At 43.9% G+C, this 24,870-nt stretch overlaps 1 protein-coding gene across 1 annotated transcript in view; it reads right to left on the bottom strand.

Annotated features, from left to right (window-relative positions):
* Positions 1 to 24,537, bottom strand: part of LOC124788464 (facilitated trehalose transporter Tret1-like) — a 109,006-nt gene extending 84,469 nt beyond the window's left edge. The window contains exons 1-2 of the mRNA XM_047255735.1: positions 24,508 to 24,537; positions 10,992 to 11,236 (exon numbers count right to left, since the gene is read on the bottom strand). Of these exons, the coding sequence (XP_047111691.1) occupies positions 10,992 to 11,236; positions 24,508 to 24,537 (275 nt within the window). The remainder of the gene's footprint in view (positions 1 to 10,991; positions 11,237 to 24,507) is intronic.
* Positions 24,538 to 24,870: the final 333 nt, after the last annotated feature.

Below are 24,870 nucleotides of genomic sequence, written 5' to 3'. Positions count from 1 at the left end.
GGTATGGTATGCCGTTCTCGTTTCTACGCTGCCTCGCTTTGCCACACACTGCAGGCAACAGCTGACCGACGAAAAGGGTGGAGTTAATTTTCGCTGTTGTGCGGTAAACCGTAACAGATATGGAACCCAAGTCGCGACAAGACACCTAGCATACGGTTAACGTTTGTGTAACGCCCCCGAAAAGGCAACGTTTAGTTGTATCGCAATATCATGCAATATGTGGAGAAATGTCCATTTCTGCGAAGATTAGGAAACGGCTGATTCACGATGACGGCTGATAACTGGTAGCGCAGACCAGAGATCAAGGTCACGAGCTGTGGCTAGCCACAACGGCTGCGGCCGTTCCTCTCTCTGGTAAAGACAGCTTGCCTCCCTGCGGGCTGCGCTAGCTACAGATAAGCCCAGAGGCTCCCGAGCACAACCATTATTAGCGTTCGGAACATAAACGTACCCAGAGGGTGAGGCGGCTCTGGCTTTCTAGTTCCCAAAGCACGAGGACCAAACAAAACAGCGGTAGCCGCTTTCTCACAAGCCGTTCTGAGGAGACTTGTGCAACGTCATCGTTAACTGCGAATCTTGGGTGAAGGGCCTCCTTCGCTACTTTCACTCACACATAGCTGCCTCACTGTCGGGAAAGACAGAAGAAATGAAAAATAACATGATTTGCTGTGTATTCTACTTCAGAACGCTGCCAACATGAACGAACTTTCCCAGACACGTCTTAAAGGTAGGAAGTCGTGTCCGTAGCCCTTGTGCCTACTGTTAACGGTGGAAAATATTGTTCCTACTGTTCTGATAGGGCGGTCTTCATGTTATAGTTCATAGTCATGAAAACGCAAAGGTCAAAAGAACGTAAGGCTTAGTCAACAGTTTTGTGTATGATGCACGTCTGCTTTAGGTTTCACATGGATTATTTTAACTGTTGACTAAGCCTTATGGCCACGCCATAGCATTTGTACGGATAATTTTACTGTTGCCTAAGCCTTATGACTTCGTATCTTTCTTTACACAATGCGTAACACGTGTTATTACTTCTTCTGAGTAAGACAGGTTTATATCTGTGGTAACCTAGATAAAGGTTTGAAAAAACTTTTGACGTGGAACTGGCTGCCTGTATAGTTCCCATTGCATCCGTAATTCTGCTGTTGCTGACTACAGCCATGTTCAAGATTTTATAATGGCCCAATCTAAAATACTTAACAATCTGCTAACAGACGTAACTGTAGTTTGAGGACGACATTTTTGTCCACACAGAAGAACCCGCATTTAAAATTGTAGTTTGAAGAGGATAAGCTCTAGCGAAACGATATTGTGATGCTCTTCTCTATTACTTATCTATTAATACATATTTTCACTGACGTTGGATGTAACTGGCCTATGATAGTTAACACAACCTGTGCTGGACCCAAGTCTTTTTGGGAGACATGACTGCGTTTTATGTGACGCTACAATCGTTCTTACCACACGCGGTAAGCTTGTAGTAAGGCGTGTAGCATATAAATGGTTACAGTGTTAAGCAAATGGGCTAAGGTAAAAAAAAAGAAGAAAGATTTGGGTTCGACGTCTCATCGACGGCGAAGTTGTTAGAAATGCCCGAAATCATATCATCTGCAGATTTCAGATTTTCTGTTTTTTTTCCTGTTCACTGCGTATTATAAAACTCGCATAGATCTCTTATTAGCCCTACTGCAAGAACCCTTATCTGTGCAAGGCCACGTTCTCTGGGAACGTCTACATTAATGTATTCGGGGTGTATCAATAAATAGCTAAAAATGATATGTTTCGAAAATAGACGATAATAGAAAAAGGAAACATTCCAGTAAAAATGGTTCCGATTGTGATTATATGGTTACGAGCCGACAATATTTCAATATAACTTGTTGCCCTACTTCATACAAATGTATCTCAATTGTAAGCTTTTTGATTAAGTCCAAACTAACTGGGTTCAAAATGCCCCCATAGCCTACCTTCATAAGAAATACAATACCGCTTCAGTATGTTACATGTTGCAATTTATTGGGCACTCGTACCCCTTCAACGAAGTGTTCCACGTGTCGTTCTCGTCTTTGGATGCAATAATACACTACTCTTTACAGGAGTTACGAATTCTTTCAAACACCCCCGGATCATATCGTGTACTTCGTCAAGACCGTACTATTCGCTGCTGCAGGTATCAACTGCATTAACTGGAGTGCTGCACACTTGAGATGATCCAAGACAGAAAAATCCAGAAGTCAGATGATCCCGGAGGCCAAGATTCAGGGAAGTTCCCCACCTATCCATCTTCCATCGTGTTTCAGTGATAGATGCGTTACATCTGCGGTGAATGTACTGGTGCGCCATCAAGCATGTACTACGTTCCTCGATGTTGGCTCACGGCGTATTCGCCAGTGCTCTCCTCTCCCGGAGCGGAGCGTTTGTTGACAGCCTCTGTCGCTTCGTCAGAGAACATGAATTGCATAAGCTGGTGAGGTAAGATACACTGTTCGTCTGCGTTGCTCGGTACTGAATCAGCATATCGGCCGTCGCCATAAGCATGGCAACAGTTTAACACTGTCACGGTCAGTTACACAGGAGCTTGGCAACTAGAAAGCAGGGGAAGTTTGGGCGCCCCGTGTAATATGCTGTAATTGCACATACAGGTCTCTATACAAAATGCAGTGTGGGTTTTCTGTAGCGTTACTGGCCGATTCGATTTCTTTCCTGTTCTGTTCTTGTGAGGAACGGTCGAACGACGACTTGACTCACTCCTTTACAGCAAACTTAAGGATGCATGAAGCGTAACTGAAATACTGATTTTTCTAAATTTACACGGTAGCCTGTCTCTAGAAGAGCGTCATCCTTACTTCAGTGCTCTGGATACCTAAGACTCATTTTGGCTGAAAATGAAGTCTTATGGCAATGTTGGGTTGGAGGCTCCGAGGAATCTAGGGGAAAAGGAACACTCTCCTTCGTGTAGGCGATATCTGCGCACTGTATTTGATGGTGTTCAATGTTAATAGGGTGCAGTGTCGTGTCTTTGATAATACTGACGTAAAAAGACATGGGAAAATGAAACCGTTGTTACCCCATGTAGAACAACAGGGCGTTCACGGCTGTCAGTGTCTCCGTCTAACGAACAGTTCATCAGTGGTCACTTCATGAGTGAGTACAATAAGGTTAGAAACTAAGGCCTTGGCGTCCAATGTGAGAATCAGAAACTTCACGCTACGATCTGCCCTCCTGCCACCGCCCAAATAGCGCGAATGTAAATTCATTATGCCACCAGCATTCGAAACGGGTGGCTGCACCAGAGTGCTAACGTGCGTTAGTGATCAGACGGGTTGTGGAGGGTGATTTATTGTAGATTAAATAGCGCCAGGTCTCTAAACACTTGGCCGCGCGCTCCCCCCCCCCCCCCCCCTCCCCGGTCAGAGGTCTCCCTCGGGAGCGTGTGTGTGTGTGTGTGTGTGTGTGTGTGTGTGTGTGTGTGTGTTTTTCCAAATTTTCTGTCGATTTGTAGCGTCCCTCCGATCTGAGATGGCGTAAATGGCATGGATAAAACCATTCTCTAGTTACGTTACGATACGCGCCTTATGTCTTATGACGCAGCGTTAAGAGTTTAAAAACTCTTAGAGTCGTTTGTTTTGGCAAGGATATTACACCAATAGTAATTTAAATCTTAAGTACATGAAATAATGTAATGGATACCATGAATTATTCATTGAATAGCTTACAAGGTCATATTTCTTGGTCAGTAAAAAAATGGAAGGCATTTGCATGCATTAAATCACTCCTTACACTCCACAAGTATTAAAAAAATAAGGTGTGGAAGTTAATAAGTTGAAGTACTGACTGCAGTGACATTGGAATTGTAAGAAGTGATTACTCAGTATTAAGTAGCTGTTCTAAGGTCAGCGATAATACCATACCAGCCACGGAAATAGCTTATCTTTGACGATAGGAAAATGGTGTTGTTACCTGCATTGGATGGCCAGCTTTTACTGCCACTAATTTACAGGCAGTTCAGATTACCTGATGGCCTGTTACAAAAAGTGAAGTACCCAGCAGATACGGTAAGATGTCAACTTAACTTCGAACGTCACGTAAATGATTAGAGTTGCAAGTGTCTGTAGAGAGGCCAACAGAGTGCACTGGCGTTGTTAGATGTTTGGTGTTGCCTGGTCCGATGGGTAATTAAGGGGCGTCACATGTTAAGTGGCCATTGTGAAGAACACGGAGATGCCTGGCGCTCGTGTGGGAGACCGTTATCTGCATCAGACGGTTTGAAAGGGGCCACGTTGAAGATGGTCAAATCATGAGTTATTTAGTTTTTGAGGCATTCGGACGTGACAGTTGTCCGATGTTTGACTGCCTGGAAACGTCAAGCCAGGCATACTTGTCAAATTTCCTGTCGACCGCATGTCACCACCAGGGAAGATCGCTATACTGGTCTCTCTATAGAGACTTGCAACTCTAATTATTTACATAACGGTCGATAGTGTGTTCGTGTTCGAAGTTACGTTGACATCCTACCGTGCCTCCTGGGTACTTCACTTTTTGTCAGGCTAGCACACCGTAACATCTCTGCCGACCATCCGAGAACAAGTAATAGATACACTGTGTCATCCTGAATAATTGGTCGGAGACTAGGAACATACTGAGTAGGGAATTACCGTCCAATGCTGCGCCGTCAGCTGTTAATGCCGAGGCACAAACGGCTGCGCTTGGAGTGCTGCAGTGAGCGGGAAGCAGGGAGCGCCGATGAACGGTTTCCTACTGTGATCAGATGACCACCGTCGGCGAGTATGTAGGGAATCTGGGGAGAGGTACATTCTTCTAATGTCTGGAGAGGGTCAGCGGTGCTGCTCCTGGCATTATGGTGAGGGGGAGCCATCGGGTATGACTACAGTGTACGTCTAGGAGAGACTGGCGAAATTACGACAGTCCAACGGTACTATCACGAACATCCTGCATCGTTGTGCGTTACTTCTCGCGCTACAATATCGTGGTGCCATTTTTGAGCGGGACAGTGCTCGTACATACATGACACGTCTGTCTACAAACTGTCTGCGTGATGCTCAGGCACTTCCATGGCCAGCAAGATCCCCTGCCCCTGATAGGATGTGTGTGGGGCCAGCTCGGACGTCAATCCATGCCAGTGCCAATACCTTGCTTATCAAGGACCGCTTGCAACAGTTGTAGACCAGCTTGCCTCAGGAGAGGCCAACCGGATCAGAGCACACATCGAGGCCAGAGATGGTGCAACGTCATAGGAAGAAGTACGCTCATACTGCCGAGTTCTTGACTCGCGGAATGAGCCTTTCAGTGCTACTGAATTGCCGAACTGCCGAACTGCCGAACTGCCGAACTGCCGAACTGCCGAACTGCCGAACTGCCGAACTGCCGAACTGCCGAACTGCCGAACTGCCGAACTGCCGAACTGCCGAACTGCCGAACTGCCGAACTGCCGAACTGCCGAACTGCCGAACTGCCGAACTGCCGAACTGCCGAATTTACACTGACGGGACTGATGCTCCCTTTCTAATGACCTCGTCGTCGATGGAATGTTAAATCCTACTCCTACTTCCCAGTTTTTACACTGATGAAAGCAATTTCGTTGCCTATTATGAAAAATAAGACTCCTGCTGAAATGGACAAATCACAGGCAACTAATAAAATTGTGGAAAAGTGAAGTATAATTTTCCAACAGTCGTGTATTCATGTTAGAAATGAAGACTGTGTCACTGAAATTTCCTGGCAGATTAAAAGAAGCGTGTGCCGTACCGAGCCTCCAACTCAGAACCTTTGCCTTTCGCGTGCAAGTGCGCTATCTACTGAGTTAGCCAACTCATGGCCCGTCATCACAGCTCTACTTCCGCCAGTGCTAGGAGACGAGATACTGGAGGAACTAAAGGTGAGAGAACGGCTTGTGAGTCGTACTCGTACTCAGGTAGCTCAGTGCGTAGAGCACTTGCCCGCGAAAGGCAAAGGTCTCAAGTTCCAGTCTCAGTCCGAGACACAGTTTTAATCTACCAGTAAGTTTCACATCAGCGCACACTTAGTGATTAAAATTCTTCTGGATATTATGCCCCGTCATTACTAAAAACTAACTTCCTCAGGGAAGGCCGTTGCAATTCGGCCGAAACGTCGGTTTCAGTTTTTTATTGTTGTTAATTTTTAGCAATGACGCGACGTAATACACAGACGAATTTTAATCACTATGACACCGGCCGCGGAAGCTACGTTCTTATGTCAGCGCACACTTCTCTGCAGAGTGACTACTGTATTCTCTGTGCCATTGTCGGGGATGACTACAATTTTGGTTTGCATTGCAAAGACCGTAATGGACTAACGCATATGTACACATCGATCGGTAGCTCCCAAGACGTTTCACCACAGAACTGAATAAATATGCAAATGACAGTAAAAACCGACCATCCAATACGAAACAGCAGCACTTTCCTGCTGCAAAGATACTCTTGTCTTGCGTGGTTGGTATGGAGTTGGTACTGACCTTAGGACAGCCACTTAACATTGGGTAATATCACTTCTTATCTCTGCAGTGCCCCCGTAATCAGTACTTGAACTTATTGATTTAACTGTGTCGCGAGACAGGAAACGTGACTGAATGACTAACTCGATAAGTTAGATTTATATGACGATAAAATCTATCGCTGGCAAGACTGATGTTCATGATCTGCTGTCTGGGAATACCAGAGGTGTCTTCTACAGATAAATCTTTTAACGTAGAGCAGAGCACATTATTACGGCAGTAAACGTGGGCAGAACACAGAACTCGTGTTTTTTTTTTAAAAAGATAATCTTTCACTCTATGCTGGCCATTATGGCCGATGCTTGTAGAAATAATAGCACTTCAGTTAGACGAGCTTCACCTAGGGGGATTAATTCAGCAGAATTTTCCTTCCTCTGGGAAGTAGAAAAGATTGCTGAAGTTTCTTACACGTCAGGACTAAAACACACGGCGTCTTCACCTCCTCCGAATTGGTTCGCCTGACCCAGTATTCAGAAACAGAGAAATGGGATAAGAATCATGACCATGTGGGGAGCGTTTAGAGGCAGAGTACGGCGCTAAATACTATTTTTAACATCATTTTCTCATCGTGGCTCACCAGCTTATTGTCAGGCTCTCGAGGGCGAACTGATCTGTCAAATTTCATACTTTCACGTGTATTTCTTCAACATGTAGCTGTTGAGTTTTGCCCTCAAAAATACGACTATTATATTCAATTCGTCACTTCTGAGTATCAGTAACACATGTTTTGAGAAGGAAAAAAGTTGTTCTCAAGTTAGTCAACTTACGAATCGGAGTGGAAAAACCTAATCCACTGGAAAACGAGAAATGACTAAGTTACGTGACAGTTCGTGGTAAGTCGCATATTTTGGAAGTACATTAATGTATACATACGAAAAATTGTCGCTGAAAGTACCACGCACAAAAATGGATTTGAGTAATGCACAGCAGACGAAAGAACTTGGAAAAGTTGGACCCACTGGCTAAAAAAAGTTACCAAAGCCGGAAGGAGGTGCCCAACGGATCGCTGGTTTGTTGCGGCAAACAACGAATACGGCAAAAAGTGTGGGACAGCTTCCGACAGTACCACTGCACGATTATAGAGACAACAGAAACTACTATTTACTCATTGGTTGCTGAACATGTCAGCTGAAAGTCAACTAGTTTTTCGCTGACAATGAAATGTAATAGCAGTGACACATTGTAGCAGCGGACAGGAAGGGGACAGCTTTCGCGTTAAGTGTCTCACTTCTAGTCAGCAATGAATGAGAAATACTTGGCACAGGTTGATTATATTCCTAGCAACGTTTCATGAAACAGTCTTGTGGTCCACTCGGACGAATTTGGAAACTTCCCATTCGTCTGTCACACTCAATCTCAACAGCCAGTGAAAAGAAAAACTATTAATTTACTGGCACTCCAGATCGCCTGTTCTACAATTTGTCCATAATCGGTTTCCATGATATTTCCGTCTCTAGCTCTTCTTTTTGATGTGTTATAAAGTGTATTTTATCACAGAACGCATACGTCAATATCAGTGATGTAACGATATACATTCTAAGGAAAACCGAAGACGCACTACGAAGTAACTATCCGGACGGGATGGAAATCGGTAGATTATTGCAATTTCAGAAAAACTTGTTCAGTTATTCAATAGAAAGAGCTTCACAAATTGAGCAAGTCAACAACGCGTTAGTCCATCTCTGGCTTTTATGCAACCAGTTATTCGGCATGGCGCTGGCAGAGCTATTGGATGACGTCCTAACGGATATCGTGCCAAATTCTGTCCAATTGTGGCGTTAGATCCTCAAAATCCCGAGCTGCATGGAAGTCCTTGCGCATGATGCTCCAACAGCTGAATGGATTGTCCAAAGCAGCATACTAATGAAACCAAGCTGAAAGCCCCTAAGTCAAGTCTCCATCTACTAGAAGGTAAACCACACCCCAAGTGATCAGTATATATTCGACGTTGTCAGCTTTTCTCACGTCCTTTTTTCATTTGAACAAAATTCCCTGGAGTCCCAGAAGTTTCTGTTCAATGAACAATTAATCTGTTCCAGAGTCAGCCAATGTACTAACGTTTAACAGTTTTTGTAAGAATTTACTGTGATTTCAGTGGTCAAGTTACCAGTTTGGCACTACCTTCAGCAGCTGTTGCAAAATCGTAAGTAGTGCGGCGTGGCACGTATCTTCGGATTTGTAATGGACCTGAAATGATTTGAAGGTTAAATAAGCTGTTTTCAGATCTTGCACTCAGAAAGGCGATACCCGCACCGACTGCAGCTAAAAGGGTCTGACGTTTTAGTTCGCTGTCCCTTGAAGATGAAAGCGAGAGAGATGAGTGAGCTGAAGTATACTCGCCTTAAACTCGCCTATGACATCATCTCTGAATTCGTCCTCCCCCTACGCTCGGACACTCAACTCGCGAGTCTTCGCCATTCTCCAACTAACGGAAACTCGTCACTTGAATGTTATGGGGTACAGGTGGACTGTATCAGCGTAGAAAGGAGAGCGAGAACACGAGTTCGAAAGTACAAGTGGGCGCTCGCATTACAGGTATGTACGCAACAGTTGCGCAATACGATTGTTATACACAGTACCCATACAATGCCGTCGGTTAGCACGACACGAGGATGATGTGTATTCTTTAAACTGTGTTTAATTATTAAAATAAATTTGTAATAGTTTTTGAAAAAATTGTAGAAATGAGTGATTTAGCCCATAAACGCATGTTGCCTTGACCAATAGAATACACAAATAGCGCACATTTTGGCCGCAGGGACATAAGAGTGACATTGCTCTGTGTCAAGTTTGTCGGATTACATAAGTTTTCTGATGGTGGAGTTGGAATAAACAACAATACAACAATTTTGTTTGCAATATATATTCAGGATGTGGCACCTCACAGCCCTTATGAATTTGAAAAATGTCGTATTGCCGCCTTGAGCTGCTGGTAAAATACTTTATGTATACAACCAGTTTCAGTCGTCATAAAAATATTCACAGCATCATGTCATGCGAAATATAAAATCGTTATCGTCAGTTGATAAAAGTACGAATGATACACTTATCATATCTTAATGTACTTAGTCAATCTATGAAACTGTGTTGGGAGTGTTAAAACTGTAACCATCGTTAATGCCGTGAACAGATTCATATATACCTGTATATGAATATGTGCATCTGCTAATTATTCCCTCTATGTCTCAATTTATTGATGAGGTAGATAATTATTTTCCTCATATAAAAGGTGTATTTAATTTCCAATCGAAAAGTTTGATCATTAATAAGTGAAAACAATCAGACTTATCTACAAGAATTTTCATTAGTTTTCTTTTTCCTGTTAATTTTATTATTCTTGCAACAATGCTTTCAAAAAATTAAGATCACGATTTGAATTCGAATCCGACCGAAGAAGATCAGCACGAACGTCTTTTTCTCTTAGATTCTTTGTAATTGCTGTAATCTTTCTGATCTTTGAAGTAGAAATTGCGTTATTTTACTAATCGGAATCATTATAAAAACATCAGATACTATAATCTGAGCATTTTCAGCAATATTAATTTTATTTCTTCTACACGAATGTACCAGTCTGTTCACAGCGTTAACGTCGATTAGAATTTTGATGTAAATTGGTACACGCCCTAGAACAGTTTTTAGAGACTGACTACGTAATTTATATTACGATATGATAACCGCGTATTATTCACGATTCTATCACGTGGCTGTAACGATGTGAAATTTCGGCTAACATGATGCTGTGAATACTTTTATGTACCCGGTGATGGCCAGACGACTGAACTGGTTGTATAAACAAAGTATTTTACCAGCAGCTCAAGACGGTAATGGGATATTTTTCAAATATAACGTTTTATTTTTGTCGTTATTGCGATTTTTATTCTAGACTTTTTAGCCATGTTAGCACATCTGCATTGAAACCCCTCAGCATATGTATTATTATTGTATTGCAGAACTTAAGTTCTGAACATTGTCTAAACTGTAGACAGAAACCGGTTGCCAACCATAATGTTTTATTCAATTTTGATACATTTTAGTGTACGAAAGTCTTTTAAGATGGTATTTCCCTTGACTTGATTTTTACGGAAGCGAAACGTGCACTGTAAACTGTCCACCCGTAAATACACTGCAACACTTAATATTTGTCTTAAAACACTCTACAGTCTCACAAAACTCAGCTACGTTAGATGCCGTCTGATGGTGACAGTTCGTCATTTCGCCCTGTCAGTGCTATTTAACAACAGCGTGATCGTGCACTCAACTTGGATACTGAGTCGCGACTAGCCTCATTCCAGAACGCTGCAGTAGGGGACAACGACATGACGAGTAGGAAGCGACCGCAGCGCCGCAGCTGTCACACTCGTGCAACTGCTGCAGAAAGGAGCGCAGCCGATGCTATTGACGTAGCGGCGACGCTTTGATTTTCTGGACTATGCAACCTCCAGCGTTTCATTCGTACTTGCGCAAGTCGTGTTGTGTGTAGCTGGGGCTCCCGCGCGGCGGACTCACCGGCTGTCCTCGTGGTCCATGACGGCGCCAGGTCTGCTGCTGCTGCGGCGACGTCGGTGGGTGAGCGCGCGGCGGCCGCAGCTGCGCTTGTCTGAGCCGGCCGGCCGCCCGCGCGCTGCTACGCGCCTTCGCCCCACCCCACGGCGGCAGCCGCGCGTCAGCTGACGTCACAGCTGTGAGGTAACCGCACCTCACCTGTCCGGCCAGGTGATCCGCGGGCCCCTGCAACTCTGCCGCCCCCGCAACGTGGTGCCTCCGCCGTCAGCTGTCCGTGCTGGCGGACTCAGCCACGCCCCCGCTCTGGTGGCCCTGACTGCCACAGACAGCCGACACGGGCCTAGCGACCTTCACAGACTGTCCGGCTTCCAAGGGCAGAAAAAGTCCCGATAAAAGGCCCTACACACGCTCCGACCGACCGACCGACCGACCGACCCACCGAACGAGGTGGCGCAGTGGTCAGCGCACTGTTCTCGCTGTCGGGAGAACGGCGGTTCATACCCGCGTTCGGCCATCCTGATTTAGGTTTTGCGCTATTTCCCTAAACAGTTTCGGGTAAACGCCGAGATGGTTCCTTTGAAAGAGCACTGTCGATTTCCTTCCTGATCCTTCCCTAATCCAATGGGATCGATGATATCGTTGTTTGGTCCTCTCTCCCGAATCAACCCAACCGGCCAAACGACAGATCGACTGACCGACCAAACAACCGACAGATCAACCAACCAACCACGACCGACGAAGATTTCTTGTATTAAATATGGAAAGCGATTTTTTTTCTTACTTGATTCACAAGTACTATCGTTCTTCTCAACAGATTTCTTGCCCATTCCAACTACTACCATTCTGGTAGTAAATGTCTTACAATGAGCTTAATTTATTTTCTTATTCAGCACCAGAAACGAGCACCAGATTTGATGATGATGATTGGTTTGTGAGGGCACTGAACTTCGCTGTCATCAGCGACCATACGAAGTCCCAATTTTTTCACACTCCAATTTTTTATACAGTCCATTCTAGCCACTATCACGAATGATGATGAAATGATAAGGACAACACAGATACCCAGCCCCGTGCAGAGAAAATCCCCCACCCGGGCAGGAATCGAACCCGGGATCCCGTGATCCAGGGGCAGCAACGCTAACCACTGGATCATGAGTTGCAGACAGCACCAGATTTGAACATGAATGTACTTATAACTTTATATTCATGAAAGCTTTTTACCTCCGTGTGTCATTCCTAGCATTGCAAATAAGAGGTTCAAATGGCTCTGAGCACTATGGGACTTAACTTCTGAGGTCATCAGTCCCCTAGAACGTAGAACTACTTAAACCTAACTAACCTAAGGACATCACACACATGCATGCCCGAGACAGGATTCGAACCTGCGACCGTGGCGGTCACGCGGTTCCAAACTGTAGCGCCTAGAACCGCTCGGCCACCCTGGCCGACGCAAATAAGGGGTACGACGTGCAGAATGCATAAATTTGGTGACGGCACTGTATGGGAAACGTGCTCCTACTTATGTGACAGAACGTGCGCTTCTGTTACCCCCTGATTGCCTGTATCAAGAAAACATACGCATTGTAAAAGTAACGTACATTCGGCACAAAAAACACATACATTACTGCATTGGGATTTAATGGAAGTTGTACTCTGTTGTCTGCAATGTTTAGTCGACATTTCACACCTGCTTCGTCAGAAATTGCTCGAAAATACTCCAAGCCTATTCCGTTTTGTCCGAAAGAGTGGCTTCCCTCGTAAACTTCGTTTTCCTAGATAACAGAAGCAGATTGACAGGTGAAAATATGAAAGAGATCCACTAACGCCTGCCGGTGATGATTTCTGGTTCCATTAATTAGTTTTTCTTGTAAATAACTGATTTTACAGTACATTATGTCTTTCATTGGTTAATGTTGAATATAATAAAGTATTTATCAAATTTTAAATGATTTAAATGTTTGTTAATAATTTCTGTAACTTCGATTTTTCTATTCTTGTAAATATTGAAAATATCGATTGATATTTCCAATATTCTTGGCTCGACACTACCGATGCCTTTTACAATTATCCGTACGATTTATCTCGATATTTTAAAAATTTGCCCATCCCTACGCCACTTCACGCAACACATTGTGCCGTGTGTAGCATTGTCGCGCCAGCCGCCCGAAAGAAGTTCTCTGGTTTCTGTGCAGAGGATTCAGTGCTATGTTACACAGTGAGAGGTGGACGAAACTTTGACAGTTTCTGAAGAAACAAAGTCTGGAGATGTTTGTGGCTCATGCCATGCGAAGAGTATAGCAATAGAGACGCAAGAAATGAAGCAAGTGTTTAATTTTGTAACAGGTTTATGCGGCACAGAGTAAAAGATATAAAATTTATAAATTAAAGTCAGTCGACCTTCTGTATTTCGGTTTTAAAATTTTATTTCCGATACTTACGGAAATGAAGACTAAGAACCGAAATAAAGGCAGACTATATCTTAGATTCCATTTCCGATACCTATCGGAAATAAAACGGTCAAAAGACGTTTATTCATAACATGCTTCATTGTTACAAGTGTTAAGTAGTCTAACCTATATCCATGTCTTTTGCCATGAAGAGCGAATGTGGGACAAATTTTATAGATGTTCGAGGTACATTTCTTATACACCTCTTGTGTTTATTTGATGATGTGCGCAACCAGCATTTGTAATCTTTCTTGTTCTCATTTGAAATGAGTTCCTTAAATTTACGGGGTATCTTTTATGCAACATACATAATTAGTAATGTTTCTATGAATTTATATCATTTTATTTACTTTGATATACCATGATGTATTTCTTCAGGCAACTATAAACCATGCTGCAGATTTCAGAAATTATTTAGGTAATAATTGTGGAGATACACCACCACTGAATTTGAGGTGGTATTAATTTCTGCCAGTAGCTAGAATCCGTAATGTAGCCAACAGCCTTCCCTTACAGATTACAGCCTGTCATGACTGCACTCTTTTTTCCTTAAGAATGGTTTCATGATGATCAGTAGCTCCGAAATACATATTTCGTACATTCTTAGATAGTTACGAATATCATCTGCTCCCCGCTCGTAAAGTACAGGGTTATTATAAATGATTGAAGCGATTTCATAGCTCTACAATAACTTTATTATTTGAGATATTTTCAAAATGCTTTGCACACACATACAAAAACTCAAACAGTTTTTTTAGGCATTCACAAATGTTCGATATGTGCCCCTTTAGTGATTCGGCAGACATCAAGCCGATAATCAAGTTCCCCCCACACTCGGCGCAGCATGTCCCCATCAATGAGTTCGAAAGCATCGTTGATGCGAGCTCGCAGTTCTGGCACGTTTCTTGGTAGAGGAGGTTTAAAACACTGAATCTTTCACATAACCACACAGAAAGAAATCGCATGGGGTTAAGTTGGGAGAGCGTGGAGGCCATGACATGAATTGCTGATCATGATTTCCACCACGACCGATCCATCGGTTTTCCAATCTCCTGTTTAAGAAATGCCGAACATCATGATGGAAGTGCAGTGGGGCACCATCCTTTTGAAAGATGAAGGCGGCGCTGTCGGTCTCCAGTTGTGGCATGAGCCAATTTTCCGCGGGCTACGCGTGAAACTTGCCCGCACGCGTTCAACCGTTTCTTCGCTCACTGCAGGCCGACCCGTTCATTTCCCCTTACAGAGGCATCCAGAAGCTTTAAACTGCGCATACCATCGCCGAATGGAGTTAGCAGTTGGTGGATCTTAGTTGAACTTCGTCCTGAAGTGTCGTTGCACTGTTATGACTGACTGATGTGAGTGCATTTCAAGCACGACATACGCTTTCTCGGGTCCTGTCGCCATTTTGTCTCACTGCGCTCTTGAGCGCTCTGACGGCAGAAACCTGAAGTGCGGCTTCAGCCGAACAAAACTTTATGAGTTTTTCTACGTATCTGTAGTGTGTCGTGACCATATGTCAATGAATGGAGCTACAGTGAATTTATGAAATCGCTTCAATCATTTGTAATAGCCCTGTAACAGAGCGTTGGTTAAACTCATTCTCTGCATTAGCCACTTTGTTGCTCATAGCTTTCCCTCGGCATTTTTGGCCTTGTTACCTCCAAAACACTGTTGCAACGTGTGCAGGCTGGCACGAAATAAGCCGATCCGTGGGTAGGTCGATAAACTAGTGTGCGTGTGTGTGTGTGTGTGTGTGTGTGTGTGTGTGTGTGTGTGTGTGTGTTCAAGGGCTTTAGAAGAGACAGCAGAAACGGAGTTCAGTAACTTGCGAATGCCTAGGCCTGTCTTGTTTGCTGACATCCAATACGTGCGGCCAAGGCCATAGCCCGACAAGGCGCAGCGTGTTTTGCCGCGACAGAGACCACTTAGATAAGTATAGCTGGGTCGAGCTGAGCGCTGCGAGTGGTTACATACTGGACGATACGTTTCGAAATTTAAAAATAAATACTACAGAGCTCTCTCCTTCCTACAAAATATACGTACAACAAGCACCCATTTATAATTACGTGAATTATCCGTCTTGCAAATTATTATAGTTATTATTGTTGTAATTGCTGTTGTCTTCAGTCCGGCGAGTGATTTGACCAGCCCTCCATCTACTCTGTCCTGCGCAAGTCTCTTCGTCTCCGAGTAACTACTGCGACTCATTTTTTTGTACCTACTTACTGCGTTATCCCTTGGTCTCCCACTACAATTTTTACTCCCCACACTTTCCTCCAGCATTAAATTAGTGATCTCTTGAGGTCTCATAATGTGTCCTATCAACCGACTCCATCCATTAGCCAGATTGCACCGCAAATTTCTATTCTCTCCAGTCCTATTCAGTACTTCCTCATTAGTTACGTGATCCACTCATCTAATATTCAGCATTTTTCTGTAGCACTACATTTCGAAAGCTTCCGTTCTCTTCTTGTCTCAACTCTTTATAGTTCATTTATCACTTCTAAAAATGGCTGCCCACCAGACACTTACCTCCAGAAAAGACTTCCTACTGTCTACATTTTACATCCTCTCTACTTCGGCCAGAATCAGTTGTTTTTGCTGTACAAATAACATAACTCGTCTACTACTTGAAGTGTCGTTTTTTAATCTAATGCCCTCAGCGTCACCCGATCGCATGTAATGTCAACAGATGATCAAAACGAACTGCAAAATGATTTAGTCAAGATACCTGTATGGTGCAAAAAGTGGCAATTCACTCTAAATAATGTTAAGTGTGAAGTCATCCACCTGAGCGTTAAAAGAATCCGCTAAATTTTAGTTACATGATCAATCACACAAGTCTAAAGCCTGTAGACTACTACATACTTAGAGATTAGAGTTACAAATAACTTAAATTGGAACGATCACATAGATAATGTTGTGGGCGGAAAGCAAACTAAGGACTGCTGTTTATTGACAGAACACTTGGAAAATGTAACAGGTTTACTAAAGAGACTTCTTAAACTACGGTTTTCAGCCCTCTTTCGAGTATTGTTGTGCAGCGTGGAATCCGTATCAGACAGGACTGAAGTAGGACATCGAAAAAGTTCAAAGAATGGCAGGTCGTTTCGTATTATCGTGAAATAAAGGATTGGAATGGCAGTCATTAAAACAAAGGCGTTTATTCGTTGGGGCAGGACCTTCTCATGAAATTTCAATCATCAGCTTTCTTCTCAGAGTGTGAAAATAATTTGTTGATGCCCATCTACATAGATAGAAATGATCATCATAATAAAACAAGAGAAATCAAAATTATCACGGAAACGTTTGTGTTTGTTTTTCCCGAGCGCTGTTCGCGAGTGGAACAGTAGAGAAGTAGATTAAAGGTGGTTCGGTGAACCATCTGCCAGCCACTCAATTATGGATTGTGGAGTAATCATGTAGATATAATTTGACTTCATTCCGTTATCCTTGTTTTGCTTTTTTGTGTTCTTTTATCATCTTTCCGTGACACTGTTCACTCCGTTACAAAGCTCTTCCAAGTCATTTGCTGTCTCTGACAGAATTACAATGTATCAAACTTTTTTCTTGATCTCCTTAGACTAATTCCCACTCGAAAATTTTCTTTGGTCTACTTTACTGCTTGCTCAATGTACAGACTTAATAGTCTCTCACTGTCTCACACTGTTTCCCCTTTCATGCCCCTCGACTCTCATACATGTCATCTGGTTTCTGTAGAAGCTGCAAATAGCCTTTCGCTACCCGTATTTTACCACCGATACGTTCCCTGATTTTGTAGGAAGGGTTCCAGTCAACATTGTCAAAAGATTTCTCTAAATCTACAAATGCAGTAAACGTCCATTTGTCTTTTCTTATCTTCTAGGATACGTCATAGAGTCACTATTGACAAATACGTCCCTACATTTCTCCGGAATCCAAACTGATCTTTCCCGACGTCGGTTTCTATCACTTTCCCTATTCTTTCGTGAAGAATTCGTGTTAGTATGATGCAACCATGAAATAACAAACTGATAGCTCGGTAATATTCACGCCTGTCAGCACCTTTCTTTAGAACTCAAATTATTACATTCATCTTTAAGTGCAAGGGTATCTCGGCAGTCTCATACATCTTACACATCAGATGGAAGAGTTTTGTCATGGCTGGATTTCCCAAGGTTATCAGTAGTTCTAACGGAATGTCGTCTACTCCAGGGGCCCTGTTTCGACTTAGGTTTTTCAGTGCTCTGTCAGATTATTGTCGCAGTATCGTATCTCCCATTTCATTTAATCTACGTTCTCTGCCATTTCTACAATATATTTTCTTTGAAGTTCATCTCCCTTGTGTAGACAATGTATATACTATTTTCACCTTTCAGCTTTCCCTTCTTTGCTTAGGACTGGTTTTCCATCTGAGCTGTGGTTGTTCATACAGCTGCCTGTCTTTTCTCTAGAGACCCCTCTGATTTTCCTTTAGGCGGTATCTATCTTCCAGATACGCCTGGCATAATTGGGCGATTTAGAAAAATTAAATATCAGAAACAGAAGTATTCCATTGGGATTAAAACGAATATTTTCATTTAGATTAAATTTCTGGTTGCGAAGACGCAGAGTACAGCCACACCCCTCAAGCGGAGGGTGTGTACCAGCACCACCCCCCCCCCCCCCCCCCCCCCAACCACCGCTTGTTCTAGTCGTGTGGGGTTCGCTGGAAGAACGATTGCTAGTAAGCATCCGTGTGACCTCGCATCTTTCATAGTCTTTCCGCAGTAGCATTTGTTGACTCTTCTAAGGACGTACACTCTCTGAATTTTAAGAGCAGACCATGCCATGATGCAGAATGCCTCTCTTGCAGCGTCTGCTACTCGAGTTGGCTAAGAATCTCTGTGACGCTTTCACATTTACTAAATGAACGTATAATGAAACATGCTTCTCTTCTCTGGATCTTCTCTATTTCCTGTATCAGTCGTATCAGGTACGAATCCCGTACTGACTAGCAATATTCGAGTATTGGTCGAACACATGTTTCGTAAGCTACTTCCTCTGTTGTGGGCCACATTTCCTGAGGGTCTTCCAATGAATCTGTCTGCGTCTGCCTTACTCACGATTAATTTTATGCGGTCGTTCGACTTCAGATCGCTCCGTACGCATACTCCTAGATATTTTATGGATGTAACTGCTTCCCGTAATTATTCTGAAATTGTGTACTCATACAATTAAGAGGCTTTGTGTATTCTCAGTACATCACATTTCTTTTTGTTGTGGGTCAGTTGCCACTCTGCACCAGAAATCGATCCCGCACAAGTCTTCCTCCATTTCGCTACAGTGTTCTAGCGTTGCAACTTCTCTGCATACAGCATCACTGCGAAAAGCCTCATGGAACTTCCGATGTTATCTGCTACGTCATTTAAATGTATTGGGAAAAGTAATGATTCTATAAACCTCCAGCGAGGGACGTCCCAAATCACTTTTATGTCTGAAGATTCCTCTCGCTGAGAATGACATTCTGTGTTGTGCTTTCCAGAAATTCTTTACGCCAGTCACACAGTTGCTCTGATATTCCGTACGCTCTTCATTAGGCGGCAGTACGGAACAGTATTAATGCCTTCCACATATCCTGGATCGCAGCATCTACCTGGGCGCCTGTATCTACTGCTTTCTGCGTCTCGCGGGTGAACAGAGCAAACTGGGCTTCACAAGATCGTTGTTTTCGGAGCCCCCATTGGTTCCTGCAGAGGAGATTTTCGGTCATAAAACTGGAGCATATACATGTTCCAATATAATTCATCATGCTTTCCCGACGAGGCGTTGTTATGTTGATTAATTGGGTTTCTGCTATTATTCGCGTCTTTCATGCATGATATTTCAGTTCATACAATCAGTACCACACAGCACCTGAAGAAGACTACGAGTCACACAGTTGAAATGTCGTGCAGGAAAGACGCGAATAACCGGCAGAAATCCTATTAATCAACATGACTTGTTCCAATATTCTATAACAGACCAACGTCAGGGATATATACCTATTGTTTTGTGCGTCTGTCAGACGATCCTCATTGAAAATTTTGCTTTTTTTCCAATTCTTAGAAACGCTTTGCCCCTTGCCCCTTCAGACACCTACGGTACATTGCCACTAGAAGAGGAGCAAGGTCTTTCACATATTCTGTGTAGAATGGATCTGGCATCCCGTCATGTCCAGATGCATTTCCATTGTTGAGCTATTTCAGTCGCTTTTCTATCCCTTGGTAACACTTATTTCGATGTATGTAATTTTGTCGTTCGTGCGAAGATTTAAAGGTGGAAGTACGGTCCGAGTTTCCTGTGTGAATCAGAGTGCAATCTTCCTCAGTGAAACAATTTTGGAAAAAGATGTTAAGAATTTTCGGTCTTTGCTGTGTCGTTGTCTCTTTCAATGGCATTATGGTCAGAGTGTCCGGGCAGGTGGCTTCGATTCGTCTACTTAAGGCCAAAACTACTTAGAATTTTCTGTCGAATTGATGAGAGTTTTACTTTCACATTCTTCTATCGTTTCACGATAGCCCTCCATACGCTAATTTTGGCTTCGTTAAGTTTTTGTTTGTGAGGTCTTGGTTACCTTAACATTTGCAGTGGAGCTCTCTTTGCTTTCTTAGCAGCTTGCTAACACGATTGTGAAACCACGGGTGTCTTTTCCATCATTCAAAATTCTGCTCGGAACATTGTGATGAAAATATCCACGAGCAGCTGAATAGTGGAGCTATGAACCGGGATTTTAGTACTTAAGTGAGGCAGATGTATTCGATAGAAGAAGAGAGCAAAGACGAGACGATCGAGAAACCAGGAAGTCAACTGAAAGAATATGTACGAAGTAACATGTATTTTAAGAGCAATTTTGTAAATGTGTTATCAGTTTCTGGCTATTAACGAGTAAGGAATGCAGCAGGTTTTCAAGCATAACACTGGCATGATTACTACAGACAGTAAATATTTTAGCGCAAAAACATATTTAGGATTGTCTTTGTTTTTCGGTTATTCGTGCAGTCTCGAGTCCGCATTAACATGTATAAGCAGGAGTTTGCTATAATTGGAGAAAATTAACACAAAATAGGGGGTAGTGCCTAAGGGGAAAACAGTATGTGTATTTTTTCAACCAGTTGGTGGCAAGTTCCACAGTGCAAGATATTCCAACGATATCACCACGCCTGCCACGATATCTGTAACATGTCTACGTAAACAAGACTCACGTTCATAAACCATTCTGCATCCAGAGACTTGTCAAACTGATAATTTCACTATGTTTTAATTTAATCTTGGCTGAGGTTTTTTATTGTATTTTCAACCTGACGTCACACAAGGAGTAACATGATCGGTTTCGACTTCTTAGTGATGTATCTTTAGATGTTCTGAATCCGGTAAGGATTAACTCGTGAATTGACAGCTGTATTACTACGTAGCGGATTGAAGACGTTGTTTTTATGAGAGAGAAAAAACAACTGAGGTCATAAGCGCCGATGTCATAATCTCGGAAACTAATACGAAAACGAAGTTAAAAGTGACTACACTTGAAGCCCAGTCAGCGGAAGGAAAGAGCTAAGAACAAGGACTCCCTCTTGGAGAAAGATCCACGAAAGACGCCGTAGAGATAGCGGAGGTCCCTAACCAAAGATTAAATGTCCTTCGTCATATTGCTACGGCGGATAGAAAGCAAAACGCAGTCTACAACCCTAGCGCCATTCGCTTAAGCAGCCTGTAACTCAAACGGCAAGCATACATTAGGACGTACAGTAAGTGGTTAAAAACGGGAATTGGGTCAGGAAATGGCGAACCATCAAAGGCTGACGACAATGAGCAAAAAGTGGTGGGAGATCACCACTTAACAAATGGCGATGGCTGAAACGAGAGCCTAGCTAAAACGATCTTCTGGCGGCGAGAGGAGGAGGAGAAGCCGCTGGGAATGGTTTAGTTCCGTGGAGCTTGTTCCCCTGAAGAGAAGATCAGTGATGATGCCAAAGTGACACCATCTGTCGAAAGATGGCAAGGTGGAGATCATCCGATGGAAGAGCTAGCGTGCCAAGATGGGAGGACTGCAGCCTTGGCAGCAGCGTCAGCAGCCTCATTTCCTGTCAGACAGATGTGAGCAAGAACCCCCATGATGATCACAGCGGATGCCTCAACAGCGAGCAATTGGAAGCTTTTTTGGAACGCTTGCAGTAAGGGATGGATGGTGTACAGCACATAGAGGCTCTAAAGGGCACCGAAGAGTCGGAGCATAGGACAATTAATAAGTCAATGTCGCCGGATGTCTTATGAAGCCAATGAAGTCCAAGATGAACACAGGCCATCACACGAAGCCTAGGCTGTGAAGGGTTCACATCCATTGGGAATGTGGCAGATAGCGTGAAGTTAAGCTGCCGGGGCAGGAGCTGAAAGTGAACTCTGGGAGGTAACACACAAGAAGGACGCGACCCATACTGGCGGTCAGGGGAGTCATCGAAAAAGGAGGCAAAGGATGGGGGGCAGAAAATGGGATGCGTACCTGCTGAGGAGAACGACACGCCGGCATGACAGCAGTAGTTCGGCAGCTTCTGCGTAGAGAGACTCAGCCGGGGTAGTGTAAGAGGCGCCTGTGGGCAAACGGATTCCACGATGGTGGATTGTATTGAGACGACGTAAGACGGACGGCATTTCAGATGAGTTAACTAAACACCCAGTCTAGTTTCGAACAGACACAGGATCCAGAATGAGATTTTCACTCTGCAGCGGACTGTGCGCTGATATGAAACTTCCTGGCAGATTAAAACTGTGTGCCGGACCGAGACTCGAAATCGGGACCTATGCCTCTCGCGGACAAGTGCTCTACCAACTGAACTACCCAAGCACGACTCACGCCCCGTCCTCGCAGCTTTACTTCCGCCAGTACCTCGTCTCCTACTTTCCAAACTTCACAGAAGCTCTCCTGCGAACCTTGCAGAACTAGTTCTGCACACAGTTTTAATCTGCCAGGAAGTTTCATATCAGCACACACTCCGCTACAGAGTGAAAATCATTCTGGAAACATCCCCAGGGCTGTGGCTAAGCCATGTCCTTTCTTCCAGGAGTGCTAGTTCTTCAAGGTTCGCAGGAGAGCTTCTGTGAAGTTTGGAAAGTAGGAGATGAGGTACTGGCGGAAGAAAAGCTGTGAGGAGGGGCGTGAGTCCTACTTGGGTAGCTCAGTTGGTAGAGCACTTGCCCGAAAGGCAAAGGTCCCGAGTTCGAGTCTCGGTCTGGCACACAGTTTTAATCTGCCAGGAAGTTTCAGACACAGGATCGATGCACCTGGAGGAGGGTGTTACGATCCGCTCCCCAGGAAGTACCGCTTGGGACACGTAGGACATTGATGGACTGGGTGCAATATGTGGCTAGGTAAAACACGTTGGAGGACCAAGAAAGTTTTCGTTCAAGCACGAGCCCCAGGAATTTCGTAGTCTCAGCGAACAGAAGAGCAACAGAACCAAGATCCCCGCCAGAAATTCGTACAAACGGTTTTGCCTTGCCGCACCCAGTTCTCCTGGATAAAGGTGTCTGACAAGGAAAAACAGACACGTACCTTGAAAAATCTGCCTATTAGAAATTCCTGAAGTAAACGATCAGACAGGCATGGAAGCCCCACGTGTATACAGTACGGAGGATACCAGTCCTCCAGCAGGAGTCGTAGGCCTTCTCCAAATCAAAAACCCGGCCACAGTCTGGTATTCAGTTCATGACATGGATTGACAAAGTGACGAGATGGTCAACTGCAGAATGGCGCGCTTGAAATCCACATTGTGCGGTTCTTAGTAGAGTGCTGGATTCGAGCCACCATACCAGCCGGCCATGAATCAAACGTTCCACCACCTTGCAAACAAGGCTGGTGAAACAAATGGGCGGTAGCTTGAAGGGAGGTGTTTGTCCTTGCTGGCTCAGGCCATCGTGTGGGAAAAAATACCATCTGCCCAAACGCGATTGCACGCTGCGGCTTATCACTAACAGGAAGTTCCGGAGCTGGCGCCATATCACTTCCGGTTATGTGACCTTTAGCGCGGACCATGCCTAGTAAAACTAGAGCACGGCCGCAGCTATACGAGTATAAGTAATGTATCTGGAAAGACGCTGTCAGTCGTCGTGCACCTGCACGTGCAACAACACTGGACTGGAAGCAGAGATGCCGCACTATAGGAGGAGATTTAGACGTTCGCGCAAGTCGGTGTATAAGGGCACTGACAATAAACAAGTGACCCTGAGTACTAATGGTGGAGCGCAAGTTGTTCTGCAAGGGCCGTCCGTGTTTGCGGAAGTGTTCTTAACTTTACTCTGGAGCAGAAAGATACAAGTCAACCTGGTAATGACTGCTGCAATTGTGCGTTATCCAGAAGGTACAGTGAGGGCCGTCGCAGGAGTGGAGGCTTTTAATTGCAGAGATGTCATTGCTTATCGCACGTTTCAAGTATCCGATGTCTTCAACAGGGATATTGGTACGTCATATTTCACGTCAAATATGCCATTTGTTGTGAGGACAAGGAATCATCGTAAAATAAGACCGAGTCCGTGTCTGTATGGTTTAAAGGACAAGTCCAAAAATTAAAGTGACAGGTGATCTAACCTTTTATTATAGAAACTGAAGTAAAGTACGTATCCTTTCCTTATCTCGCGTCTGATTTTCTTAAATAAAAAAATCACACATTGATCTTTCCAAAAGGCGAGAAGCTATTCTTCTCGGTGCTGTAGTTCTCAGGGGCACCCAGGGATGCTCTCTGTGGGAGGCAACTCTGGACATCTCTGCGAGGCTCTCTGCCGCATGCTGCCGGAAGTGAGGTGTGTGTGTGTGTGTGTGTGTGTGTGTGAGAGAGAGAGAGAGAGAGAGAGAGAGAGAGAGAACAGACTGTCCTGATGTCAGGCTATTAGAACTTCAGAATACTTTCCCAGAAGTATCGCAGACATGTTCCCCAAGGGAGGGGGCAAAGAATAGCAGGACGACAGACATACAGCACGGAAAGAGAAGAGGCGCTGCAAATGCTGAGGCCCCATTGTAGCCAGGCACGAACTCACCGAAGAGTGGTGAGCTTGCTGGGGTGGCATCTCGTGATGACTCATAAAAAGTCTAAATCGACCGTTCTATTTGTGTGATACGAGACAGAGAAATACAGTAACAGAATTGCGGAAAAAAAATTAGATTCAGAAGAAAGAATGAAGAAGGCTCTGTCCAAATTTACAAAATATACTGAAGAACAGCCTTAACTCCGACACTGATCGGAACGATGTCTAATGACATAGACCGTTTACTATTCTCCTTTGATAATAACACTGCTAGACGTACTGATTTGTTTTATTTCCAAAAACTTTTAATTTAAGATTTTTCAGGTAGCTTTCAGAGGTTACTTAAAATTACTGACACTCTGGCTAACTGACAGA

Source organism: Schistocerca piceifrons, chromosome 3 (assembly GCF_021461385.2).
Source record: "Schistocerca piceifrons isolate TAMUIC-IGC-003096 chromosome 3, iqSchPice1.1, whole genome shotgun sequence".
In the NCBI taxonomy this organism is placed as follows: domain Eukaryota; kingdom Metazoa; phylum Arthropoda; class Insecta; order Orthoptera; family Acrididae; genus Schistocerca; species Schistocerca piceifrons.
The sequence above is the reverse complement of the archived record's forward strand: the minus strand, read 5'-3'. Positions and strand labels throughout refer to the sequence as shown.